Source organism: Ischnura elegans, chromosome 4 (assembly GCF_921293095.1).
Source record: "Ischnura elegans chromosome 4, ioIscEleg1.1, whole genome shotgun sequence".
NCBI lineage: Eukaryota > Metazoa > Arthropoda > Insecta > Odonata > Coenagrionidae > Ischnura > Ischnura elegans.
In genome coordinates, this window is record NC_060249.1 from 47,075,486 (window position 1) to 47,089,049 (window position 13,564).

General features: G+C 40.0%; 1 protein-coding gene across 1 annotated transcript; it reads right to left on the bottom strand.

The window, feature by feature from the left end:
- Nucleotides 1-597: 597 nt before the first annotated feature.
- On the bottom strand, nt 598-7,224 carry LOC124157401 (L-2-hydroxyglutarate dehydrogenase, mitochondrial). The gene is made up of 8 exons (XM_046532085.1): nt 6,737-7,224; nt 6,456-6,583; nt 6,062-6,345; nt 5,721-5,912; nt 5,480-5,641; nt 4,467-4,576; nt 2,758-2,937; nt 598-1,918 (listed from the first exon to the last, which is right to left on the bottom strand). The coding sequence occupies exons 1-8, from the start codon at nt 6,850-6,852 to the stop codon at nt 1,720-1,722; spliced, it is 1,371 nt and encodes a 456-aa protein (XP_046388041.1). The 5' UTR covers nt 6,853-7,224; the 3' UTR covers nt 598-1,719.
- Nucleotides 7,225-13,564: the final 6,340 nt, after the last annotated feature.

Sequence of the window (13,564 nt, forward strand, 5' to 3'; positions counted from 1 at the left end):
GCCTAATTTAGTTACCTTCTGCTTTTGCTTCCCGTAACCTTCAGCTGCTGGATTTCAATTCCTAGTTGTTGGCATTCACTGCCAGATTAATTTGCCCTTCAAGTGCCGGTACGGGCACTGCAGGCACCAAGTGGAGCTTTTTCCTGCGCCCATATGGGCACCCCGGGCGTTAAAAGGTTAATGTTGCTACTGCCATGGAAAAATAACTGCTTAAATGTCTCCAATTATTATCTCTCATTCCCCTTCACTTAGCACAGTGCCTACTTTCGATGTTTTTCATATATGCTGCATAGTAAATACCTCTCTCCCTTCATCAATTTCCCATTTCAAATCCTTGGTTTCATCACCATTTTTTTTCTTTATCTTGACTTTTCCCTCATCAATGCTTACCTCTGGATTTCTTTAGATGATGGCAGCATCATCTGGTATATGCTCCTGAGTAAGGGGGAATTATGACTGCACAAGTTTTTATTACATAAGGAGTCATTGAAATGTGTTGGTCTTTCATCCACATCAAAGCATTTTGCATTGAGGAAGGTATTTATGTAACAATATATATATATATACGTAATTATTAATCAAAATGAACAATCAGAAAATAGTTAACTTCTTTTTATTTGAGCTGTGAGCAATAATATCTCAAGCACATTCATCCTTCGAGAGCTTCTACACACTCAGTATCAATTATTACAGATGAGTTGCTACAATTTATTGTCCATATACCACCCCACTAATTGTTTTAAACATTTGTTATGAATAAGTTTTCCACAGCGCAAATTGCAAAACTTAGTGACCAGTGCTTGCTGCATTATATTGATGTGTGTTAAAAAGTTATCAAAATTAAGCCTCGCAAGGTAGGAAAATAAGTTGATTTAAAATGGACAGTTCTCTAAAAAATTACATAGCAATGAAAATGAACACAAAGGAATGGCTGTTGTTACGATTGAAGTATCTAATCCAATAATTATTTGCTTGATTTACAAGGCTAGGGCATTAAAAAATGAGAGATGTTTTATATTAAAGATATTTAAATGACAAAATTAACTACCAGTCACATAATTACAAGTTTTTATCAGATGATATAAAATATTAACCTAGCTCCCTGAGGAAGGATTCACAGCTACAAACTGTCATTTGTTGAGGGCACTTCAAAAGTAACAAATGTATGTACTCTGTGACTGTAATACAAAAAGAAGCAAAGAATGGAATGATGAAATTTTGCTTAAAGATGAGATCGTTTTAGTTACACAATGGGGCAGCATCCACACCAAAACTAAGAGAACACTTTTTTGTACTAAGAGTAAGTGCCATTGAGGTAGATTAGTACAAAGCATTTGTAATAACATACAATATCGTCAAAGATCCTCTATAAAATTTTTCAATAGGTGCATATAAACATGATAAAAATTTTCACTCCAACGAAAACAGTCATATAATCAACAAGCCAGTATTTATACGAGATAGATAAAACTCTGTCAAAACATATAACATATTTACAACAAATAACTTGCTTCTGGAAGCTAACCTTAATATTAAGAGCACCATTACCACTTTTCAAGTTGGCTAAATTTTCTGGGATTGGTATGATATAGAACATTATTCTCTACACTCCAAATGAGGACTATGGAATGCCTTTACATTTCTCCTACAAGAAATATGGGTAGGATTGTGATGTGAAGATATGTGCCAGCACTATCATAGCAAAATCGATTTACATGCTCACAAATTCATTTGCTTAGCCATTTTGTCAGATATCATTTTTGCTATTGAAAGAGACGACGTAGCACCTGGGGATGGAGCATTGCGACAGTGAAGGACCCTCTTTGAAAGAAGACCTTTTCCACCAGCATCAAATACAAAGTCATCGACAAGAGTACCATCTGCTGCCACAGCTTGAGCACGGACTCCAGAAGGCCCCCTGCAATCAAGGAAAGGAACCGTCACAGGTGAAAAACTTGCTGGAAAGAGGTTACTTTCTCCATATCCCGTTCCTTATTAGAAATCCTGGGAGTGATAGCATAAATGATTACAAGGGTGATACAGTCAAGTCTTAACCATTTCGTGATGAAAGTCGGATGTGGCCGACGAGCATTTTCATATGCAAAAGAATTAGGTAGTGTCGGCTCTAGCCAGCGTGGGTTTTTAACTAAAAAAAAAATCAATGTCGGCTAGCACAAGTGTGGATTTTTAACACAAACAGATGTAGGCGAGAGCTGATGCGGGGGAAAGGATGTGACCGCTGAGGTAGCAATGGTCCGAGGTATTCAGGACCTGCCTAAAACCCAGCTTAGCAAGACCTAAGTACCACTCCTCGGAAATTGGGCCACTCATTTATGATCCCCCTCATGACAAGAATTGATCGTGAAATGGTTACATTGTCAATGGCTCTTTGGTCAATAAAATGCACAAAATATCATAAGACCTACAAATTTAGTTAATTTTCACCAATCTCCTAGCTTTTATATATTTTAGAAATAAATTATTAGTCTTGATGATTGAACTGTAATGGTTAAGTAATTATTTTGTATGGTAAGAAGCTCTCTGAATTGCCATTGGGTCAGTAAATTAACAGTAGCTGACATTACGATATTTCACAAAAACCAGTCTTCAGGGTGAATGAAACATCACCTACTATTCAGTTCCTGGTCCAAAGGCTATCCTGATAGCTTTTAGTCTCATTGAAAGGGAAAGCAGATTATTGCTGATTACTTTTCCTTCATTCAATTTTCATCATTCAAAAATTCGATTAAAACTTGCCTTTTGATGTCTTTGGCAGAGATGTTAGGAATATATTTCCTCAGTTCTTTGAGCTGTAGACTGATAAATGCAGACCTTATGATCTCCCCTGATCCAAATACAGCATATTTGACCGCTAGCTTTTGGAAACCTGGATACTTCAAGGCATCAAAGAGATCGGAGAAATCAATGTCCCTATACCTGGAAAAGATAAATGTGAAGTTTAAGTTAGATGAGTAGTATTAGCTCAAGGTACCATCAGGGTTTCTTGTCAAATTTCTTCACTCCCTTATAAGAAATTAAAGTAAATCTAATTTTTTTTCATGATTAATACGTTCACTGCTGCTTCGGTCATAATGACCAAAGAAAGAGTCGCTTTTTTGACTTCAGATAGCACACTGTTGGTCACAGCTACTTCAGTGGCATGTATATGATGTAACCCACATGGTGCATGAAGCCAAATGCACACAAAAACTCAAATGGAAAGGATCCCAGATTTAAAGCAAAAGGAAAAAGACACTTTGGAACAATGGGTGAATTCTTCTAAAAATCAGCAGCAGGAAACGTGTGAACTTAGTAAAATTCCATACAACTATATTGATACATTTCTAACCAGTTTCAACACACCCATGTCATCATCAAGGGAAATCCCTCATCCTGTTAATTTTTCCTTTAATACCATTGTGTTGAAACCAGTTACGGTGAACCAGTAAAAAGTTTGTAACCTTACTAAGCTTTTCTACATATTAATCCATTAACTCAAGTTTCCATAAAGTAAACTCACAAACCATTAAATATATACTTCTTTCCATCAATATTGGCAATAAACTGATTTGTTTTTGATAGTAAGACGATAGCCAGAAGGAAATTTCAGGTCCATTTGGGAAGAGAATACCTTTCTGGGCAAGGTGGTCCATTCCGTGGGGCTTCACTTCCAACAAAATCTCCCATGATAGATAGATGCATACATTTTGAGCTTAAAGCAAGGTTCTTTAACAAGGCGACACAACTTTTTATTTAGCAATGTTGCTCGTGAGGAGCCACCTCTCTTCTGAAACTCAACACACAAGTTGTCTCTAGAGTTTTGAATAACTGACAGTGGACCTGTTGTTTAATAGATAAATAATTATGGAATTGTTATGAAGAGATGCATATCAATGAAGACTATACACCACCCAAACCTGGCAAGAAATCACAGATGGGAGAGATTTTTGACATAATTTTAATCCAGAGACGAGAGAGTAATGATGGAATGATTAATTCTTTATCGAAATGTAACAAATATGTATGTAACAAATTACTTTCCCGTTAATCAAAGATGAACAACATAACCACTCTATCGTCATTTAAATTCATATGTCAACTAGTAAGTCACTAATTTAAGTACATCAGGTCTAGCCACAGCGAAAACTTTATGGAGTCATCCGAAATGCCCAAACTATGGAAAAATTCCTCTGAGAAAAAATCATTTGCCTAGACCAGGATTCGAACCCAGATCTCCTGATTTCTTATCGTGTGGTTCAGCCAGAAAAGCTTTCGAGGCATCTTTTCCCTCCGTGGAAATTTATGGACTGTACACACATTTCCACAAATTTCTACAGAGGGGGGCTTAATAGCTCTAAACTGGCTAAAGCAATTGCCAGAAATTGGGAGATCCTGGTTCGAATCCTGTCTTTTTCTCTGTGGAATTTTAGCTAGTGTGGTTAAGAAACACTCTAACATGCACATACCTGTAACCTTCTCTTTTGAATGCAAGAATTGCATTAGGGCCCAGCCAGACACTGCCATCCATCCTGGGTGTGAAGTGCACTCCCAAAAATGGGAATCGTGGATCTGGGACCTATAACGGTATCAGATAAACCACAGGTATTAGAGGATAACAGTCTTAATGGATGCAGGGGAGGGCTTATGGGGGTGTCATGACTCCCCCATATTTTAAGAGGTACTTTCAAGTTTTATAAGTTTAACAATTTTTGTAACCTTGTAAAGGTAGTGTGTGCGCAAATATACGGCTACTAGAGACGTGGGAGAAGTTTGAGTTGTATTTATCAAAGAGTTTACTTAGCTCTCTATACAAAAAATTTCAAAGGAGAACCCTCTCCTGGGGAGTATCCCTTACTCCCTGGACCCAGATCATGACCCCCCCCCCCAATTTTGATGCTGAACCACCCCTGAATGGATGTTACAGATTGAATTCACCCAAACTTTTGCAAAATTATCTTCACCAATTAGAAATATTGTTCATAACAAAATTCCATCTACATAAAATTCATAATAAGATCAATATATCCATACAGAATGTAGGTTCGAAGATTTTCGCGGCGTTGATTAGATGATCTCTGCATTCTATTCGGGTTTTCACCCCGTCCGTTGTGTTTTGACGACAACAGTTTCGCTGACATTGCAGTCAGACATCATCATTCGCTGACATTGCAGTCAGCGAAACTTGTCATCAAAACACAACGGACGCGGTGAAAACCCGAATAGAATGCACAGATCATCCATACAGAATATTCATCATCATAACAAATGCTTCCAATGGTGGTGTGGCCATAGATATAAGGTGACAGAAGTAAAAATGAACTATGTTTACCACAGCATGATTGGCATAATATGCATACACGTTGAAACTCAACTTGACCATTAAGAGCAATTGATTTTTAAGTCGATGATCAAAAAGTAATTACAAATCGAACAGCAGCTAAGTTCTAGAACAACACTCCGAAAACAAAAATGTCCTTACAGGATATATATTTCCATTAATCAAATTGCACTTCTCAGGATTCAAGAGTAAATATTCTCCCCGAAATGGAATAATCCTTGGGTCCTTGCTGCAACCACATTTCTCCGCCAGTCGGTCGGCGTGTAGTCCTCCACATGTAAGAACATATTTGGCTCTCACAGACTGAAAATAAATGAATAGGATCATTGACGAAACAGTGAATGAGGGGCTACAAAATGATTCACAGATAATCTCCACCTACCTGATTATTATTCCCTATCACACGGATAGGATACTCATTGTCACTAGATGCACCCGAATCTTCCAAGAAATTATCAACTGGAAAAGAAGTGTGGATTGCTCCACCTCTTTCCTGGAAATCTTTTCCATATTCTTGAGTGACTAGACCCCAATCCACAATACCAGTGTGTGGAGACCAGATAGCTTTAATGCCCTATAAAATCATTGCATAATGATTAAAGTAGTACTGAATAAACCCACAGATTGTACGATATTGTTTTTGTACAAGGAAATAGCGATTATCGTAAAAGTTTATCTCAATATGAACTCAATGGACTCAAGTTTCTCAATTTGGTTACATACTTCACAATGTGGCTCATGTTTCTTTATGTCCTTCCCCTCAATGAGTTTTACATCGGGGCAATTATTCTTCTGTGCACGGTCATAGAGATCCATTAGTCTACTAACTTCCAATTCATTGGTGGCCACAATTAACTTTCCACACTTCTTGTATGGAATACCCTTTTCGTCCAGAAATTTGTAGGCTAGATGTAGACCCTCAACACACAGTTTCGCTTTGAGGGAACCAGGCTTGTAATATATACCAGCATGTATAACACCACTGTTGTGTCCACTTTGATGAACACCTGCATGGAGTTTATTGAAAGATATACATTACCACTGTTTATTAGAAGTGAACTATGATTGCTAAAAGATTATCAGGAGAATCGTTCAAGCATTAATTCATTAGTATCACCTAGCTCTTTCTCCTTTTCAACAACTGCCATTTTGAAAGAGGGATATCGAATTTTAAGTTCCCTTGCAGTGGCCATACCGACGATTCCTCCTCCAACAACAACGATGTCATAGCAGGCTTCATTTTTACTGCAAATGAAATAGTTATCACACTACCCGGCTTAAAAATAGTACTTAACATTGATACAAAACCCCAAGTACTTAGGAAGGTTACGTAACAGGTGTTTTGAAGGTCAAACAGCAAATCCCCAAAATTCTCGAGGCGTTTCAGATAGTACTTACACTGAGGATAAGTTGCGAACTGTGAACTTCTTCGTCACCCTAATGGTATCAAGAATGCGTCCATGAGATTTATACGCCGACCGAAACGACTGAACAAAATAACCAGTAGTTGCCATGCCAGGGTCCAAATCTCCTAATGTAGCATCTGAACCAGCTGGACCATCACGTTTTGGGAAACAAAAGAAGGACTCTCAAGCAACCTTTGCTCTGCGTAATCGCGGTTAGAGCGGCGACCTAATTATATCTCTTTAAGTATGGTATCTTTTATATTATACAGTGAAAGAATTTCAGGACAGTGGAATTGAACTAAGAGGCAACATAGGCAATTTATACTTTTTCGTAAGAAGGAATACATAGCTAATCTATTCGTAACTACTAGGTATCATGGAAAATGATGAGCCTGATTGGGTGATATGGTTTCCAAATAGACTCTTACGGCTCATATTTCGATAAATTTGAGTCACACGTTGCCATAGACCCTCATCCAGCTGAAAACCTGTCTGTTTTATTATGTAAACAAATCATAGCAGTAGCAAATTAGGATAGGCTCGACAACTTTCGGCTAAAAGACAAAAAAGCAATGAAATGCCGTAAATTGTTATATATCATCCTTATATAAACATATTTAATGAATTAACCCGTTATAAAAATGATATTAAAATACTTTAGGGGAAATGATAATTTTTTGATAAACCTCAAAGTGATCTAAAATAAAGAATTGGCATTGAATACAGAATTACCGTCGCTACTCCCGTCGTGTGAGGCTAGATGCGAGTTTCTCCGCTGAAAGCGCCAGCCGCGCCAGCGGTCGACGGAATCCCAAACAAACCTCAGTGTACTCCGAGGAGTGAGCGACGATGGAGGAAGAGTTGCGTTGTCCTGCGTGTAAGCAGTTTTACAACAACCCAGTGTTATTACCGTGTTATCACGCGTTGTGTCTCAATTGTGCGGTGCAACTGCAGCAGCCGGCCTCTACACAGCCGCCGCCCCCTCCGCCACCGCCTCCGCCTCCTCCCACACCCGCTGCACCCTCAACTTCATCCTGCTCCTCGTCGGAGGCTGCCGCGGGGGACTCCCTCGGCGAGGCCTCCGCAGATTTCCCAGACGTCGACAAGCTTTCCATCCTCTCGGAGACCGACTCTGGCGTCGTTTGCAACAGCAGACCCAATAGCTATGTCGGCACACCGAATATGCAGGGCCTTCTGGCTTTTCCACCGCCATTACTTCAGCCCGGAGGCGGAGTCGTTCTCTCCCTGGCATGCCCTGCTTGCATGAAGGTGGTGTACTTCGACGAGGGCGGGGCCAGATCTAACCTTCCCAAATACCGTGCAATGCAGGTGATCGTCGAGAAGTACGGCGAGGGCAGGAGGTTGCCCCCGAGGTGTCAGCTATGCGAAGGGGACGCTCCACCCCGACCCGCCGTTGTCCTCTGCGAGCAGTGCGAGGTGTTCTATTGCGAGGCCTGCCGTGAGAGGTGGCATCCCGCTAGGGGTCCCCTGGCCCAGCACGCGTTGGTCGACCCCCGACATGGGCAGGCGGGAGCCAAGGGCAAGTCCCGCAACGGGGGCGGGCCCTGTGGTAGTCCTTCGGCGGGCGGCGCTTCGGCGGCCGCCGCCGGCGCTAGTGGGGGCGGCGGAGGGTCAAAGGAGCCGCGGTGCTCGGAGCATGCCGACGAACCGCTGTCCCTCTACTGCATGGTGTGCAAGACGGCAGTCTGCCCCCTGTGTCAGCATGAAAGCCGCCACACGAGTCACGATGTCCAGGCCATCAACGCCATGTGCAAGGCTCAAAAGGTAGGCAGACGATTCCCTTTTTATCTCCATCCGAATCGTTTGCTTGCTCCGCCTTGTTTTCGGAAGAAAGTGAAATCGGATGCTGTTATATCGGCTTCGCTCTCCACGAGATACGGCTGAGGCACCAATTCCTCACTGCCGACAGGGGGTTTCAACGTTGGCGATCCCTTCATTTCGCATATATATGAGGCGGATTGCTGGCTATCATAACCATTTTAGGGTCATACCATTATTTCTATGATTATGGTAACCGTACCGCAAAGATCTTGTCGGAGGAAATGGGTGCTACGAGCCTTGTTTTGATTTTGGGGTCCGTTGGCTTGCACGGGTGGGCGTCACTCAAATCTGCCTAACGCTAACTAGATGGAATGTTTTTTTTGTATAATATTAAATTAAGTATTGTCAAAATCTCGGTCTCTCCTTTCCATGCCTGGGATCTGAATCTATGAGAGACAATGACCTTAATTTCCACTTGACGTTCAGTAGTTGTATTGCCGTGAATACGTTCGAAACTTGCAAGCTCAAGTAAACATCGATTTTGAAGGTACACTTGGTCATCTATGAATGAAATTTGGACCATTTTAAAACGAGTATACAATCAAAAATAATTATTTTAACTTTTGAATAGAGAATATATCTTAAAATTATTTTTATTATGTTGAACATCGATTGTTTCATATCAGTCATCTTGCCTCCCACAGCGGTCAATACGAATTCGAATACGTCTTGTTTTGATTTTGCATGTTTTGACATCATTATTTTTCGTCTGCTGGTAAAATAGGCGTTTTTCCTGTTTGAAGGAGGCTCATCAGAAAGTAAATATATCCTGTTACGTTGTTCCTTCCTATTAGTAGGTACCTATCAATCGAGTTGTTTGCTTCGAAGATATTTCATTTGGTATAGGGTGTTGAGGAGGTTGGATTAAGCGTTCTTACTCGTTTCATCCATCACTTACATCATTCTTGGTTACCCCGATAAGTCCCCATTTGAAGTATAAAGATTTTTATGATACTATTTTGTTCCTAAAAACTGTAGCCCTGGTGATAAGCATCATCACGTGATCGCTAGCGGAGAGATTGCTGTGGGGTGCGAAAAGGGTTGTACGGAAAAAAAGACAACATAGTGTGAAAAGGGTAGGCACGAATTTTTCTTCTCTTCGGAACGATTAAAAAAAAAATCCTCCATTTTATTGATGCCGAATTCAATTATCATGGTAGTGCGAAATTGATGGCTTGAGTAATTGGTACAGTTTTGCTGATAAGGTGACGATTTTTGCGTTTTCGGAATGGAGTCGAGGATTTTTTTCGGTTTTGGGAAGTAGGCGGTAATTTAAAGATGTGAAATAAATATTTTTATCACATGTAGTTACATGGAGAATTGAGGACCCCACTATCCTGGTTGCAACTTAAAATATTTAATCATCGCACCAAAGATACACTCGTCACCGAAGTTCACTGGACTTCTCTATCTACTCTTCTTTAGTTCAGCATTGCCATTGAAATTCTGGAAATTAGCCTTAGTTTATACACAAAATCGCGTTGACATTACTGCATAATTAGATAAACTTTGGTGCTTGTTTGACCTTTAGCTCCCACTTTCACGTAATTATTCAAAACTAATGTCTCTAAAACCGTCAGAAATGATTGCATATTTCTTTAACGCTCAGTGATTTATGTTTGGTGTATACAATGTAAAAATATATTTATTGTTCCCATTATAATGTAATAATAAAGAAGCAGGAGCAATTTCCAATTTTAAATTTTTTGGTACTACCGGTTTCGCTTGTCACCTGATGATGCTGTAAGCGATACCGATAGTAACCAATAAATTTAAAATTGTGGAAATTGCTCCTGCTTCTTCATTATGTTCCGTTTCCACTCCATCCCGCCTGAAACCTCAGATTATATTTATAATGTAATAGTCTGTTTCGGTTGTTTTAATTATCTTATCTCTACCTATTCGTGAAAGTAAACTCCCTCAGCAATTCTCATTCAGGATGATATAAGGTTAAATTTGAAAAAGTTTAATTCGTATGGGCGAAGTCTCATGTTGGAGAGGATGAGGCCCGGTTTTCGATGAACGTGGGGTTGGGATAGGGGTTTAAAAAATCACTGAAATTGGCAAAAGAGTGGAGGCTTTCATGGAGCCCGATTACCGACTCCATTTTTGGGTTTACTTCCGCGTTGCTTTTTTAAGTTGATGACAGTTCCGCGAGCACTGCTACTCGCGTCTTCAGGTCTAGAGGTGTACTAATATGATATACATTCGTCTTCGAACGGTAGATACGAGCAGCAGTGTTCGCGAAACTGTCATCAACCAAAATAGACACAATAAACCTACCCGGCAGGATACCCGAGACATAAAAGTAACAGAAGCAGGCGAAGTGTAGTGGAATGACATCCTATATGTATTAAAAGAAAATAAAGATGGCACTTTTCAACAGGTTTATTTTAAGTACGACGCGTTTCAACCGTTAGGTCATTATCAAGTACAATGATACCATCGTAACGGTTGAAACGCATCGTACTTTAAATAAACCTGTGGAAAAGTGCCATCTCTATTTTATTTTAATACTTACCCTAAACGTATAATATCAGCTCCGAAAATTTAAGTTAATGCATGAGTTAGATTGTGCGTGTGACCCGCTTCCATTGCCGTAGTGCGACTTCCTGTTATCTTCCATGCAAGGTATAGGCTCAAATTGAACTCCGAGGGTGCTGATGAATGAAATGGATTGATTGCAACAGTGGGACTACCTGCGTATTCGAGATCGATATCGCTGGGCTTAGTTGTCGTTTTTGTTGTTGTGTTTACGACGGAGGCACATTCCCTGCTGTATCAGAGAGGCACGTGACCCCTGTAGAGAAGCCGGGACGCTCGCCGTGGGTGGTGTCCCCCCCTCTTAAAGTGATTAAAATTAAATAAAAAGAAGGATTGCGCTCCCGAAGTGCTCTCTCTCTCTGGGAGCGCCCTGTTTGCCCAGGGAATGCAAACACGGGCGCTTCGGTCGGGAGGGCGAATTGGAGCACGCGACGCAGGCAGCCAATTCACGGATGGGGTTGAAGAGAGAGAGAGGAGTCGCTCACGCGTGCACGGATTATAACACGGGGAGGGGGCGAGGGGGGGGGGCTTACGTGTGCACCCTCCGGAATCATTCTCGCTGCAAACTTTGAGCTCGAATGGATGCTTTAATTTTGGGGTTTTAAAACATCGTGACGAGTTTAGTGGATGGACCCTCTTCCACGCAGTAGGTACTTGGGAGAGGTTTTCATATGCAATGTGACATTATTTACGTAATTTTCATTTGTTTTTCTTCAAGCTTTGTAATTCAAACATAAAATTTATTGCTCTAGGAACATGGTTTCGACGTCATGTCATCATTATCAGAGGCATAACACACATGGGCGTACCCAGAATCAAAACTAGCTGTGGTCGTTCAAGTTTGAACTTCTTTGCACAGAAAAGGTTAATGGAACAAAAATTTTAAGGAAATTATGACTGCATTATTAGTTTTTATAATTATTTCCTTGAACAAGTAATGATTTTTATTTTAGTTCCATATCTCATACTAATATCATTTAACTTCAAAATAAAAGTTGTTCATAACTTTTGTTTTGAACTAAATTTATTTTCGCTATTAGGTGGGTAGGACAGTCCCCCCCCTTCCCCCCGCTGGGTACGCCTATGATAACATAGCAAAAATAAGTACATACTATGAAATTCGAATAGCTGAAATCATCCATGGTAAAAACTACGAATGGCAATTTCCAAACTTTAGTATAAAACACCACTACCGACTATGGTTTCGACATTCGATGTCATTTTTAAAGTGACTCTGTATCCTTTGTTTCTTTCTCGTACAACTGCTGAAAAATATCTTTCGCCGTAGAAATTTACCATCATACTTTTTCATGCGAGTCAACGTTCTTAATTGAAAATGTCAAAGAATGTGGAGACCACGGTCGGCAGTGTAGTTTTATATTCAAGTGTGAAAAATACCATTTTGCTGCTCATATTTTATCATGGATATATCGCATTTCCACCAAGTCAAGCGTGAAACGATTTTATACGTGCTGAAATCATGTTTGTTTACGTAGAGTGCGAAAGAAATCACTTTGTTTACACGCACAATTTCTGTGTTAAGCCCTTGATCATGATGACCTGACGTCGTAACCATAGCTCTAGAGAATAAATTTTACGTCGAAGTCACAAAGCTTAAAGTTGTTTAGATTTATTCGCTTGCCTAAATGCATCCAAGTTCACGTCTTTGCATACCCATTGTCAGAAGAAAAGTTTAGTCGGTTGAGGAAAAAAGACGTGATGTACCGCCAAAGAATTTGTTTTAATAAATTGACCTTATTCCCTTGCCTGAATGGGGAAATATTCCGCCTAAATATATCCATTTATATATTCGCATTAAAGTTGAAATCTTGTTATCTCATTTACGAGTCATTATTGGAGCATTTTAGCATCGATGTGCTTGATATAAGTTCCATACTTTAGATTTGGGAGGAATCACGGTTTCTGCTAGATTCCGGGTTCTCTAGCCGCATATGTTAGTCTAGTGGACCACAGTTTGGAAAAACACACTCACGCGGCAGGAGGCCCCGAAATCTTGCTGTCATCACGAGTATCACCGCGAAAAACTACGAAAGAAAATCACTGTTTTGTTCGTTGTATTTTTAGAATCTTACCGTAGTTTTAGATTTACAACTGATTATTAGGGATCTTTGATTTTCGCGAATAAAAATGTTCGCAGTTACTTACGTATTTTTTTGCGCGGCTTTTTGTGTTCTTGGCGTTATTTGCGATTTTGTACACGATTTTGGATGATGATGAGACCTGACTAGTGGTGTCATGGTGCCGGAATGCCGCTCCGGTACTGGTCAGCAAAAGACATTATGGTCAAATAACACTTTTATCATATTTGTTGCCTCAAAATTTCAAAGAAATACATTCGTAACCAAAACAAATTTTTTTAAATAAAATGTAAATAATAACTTGTAATAAAAAAGACAGACTGTGTAATTTCACT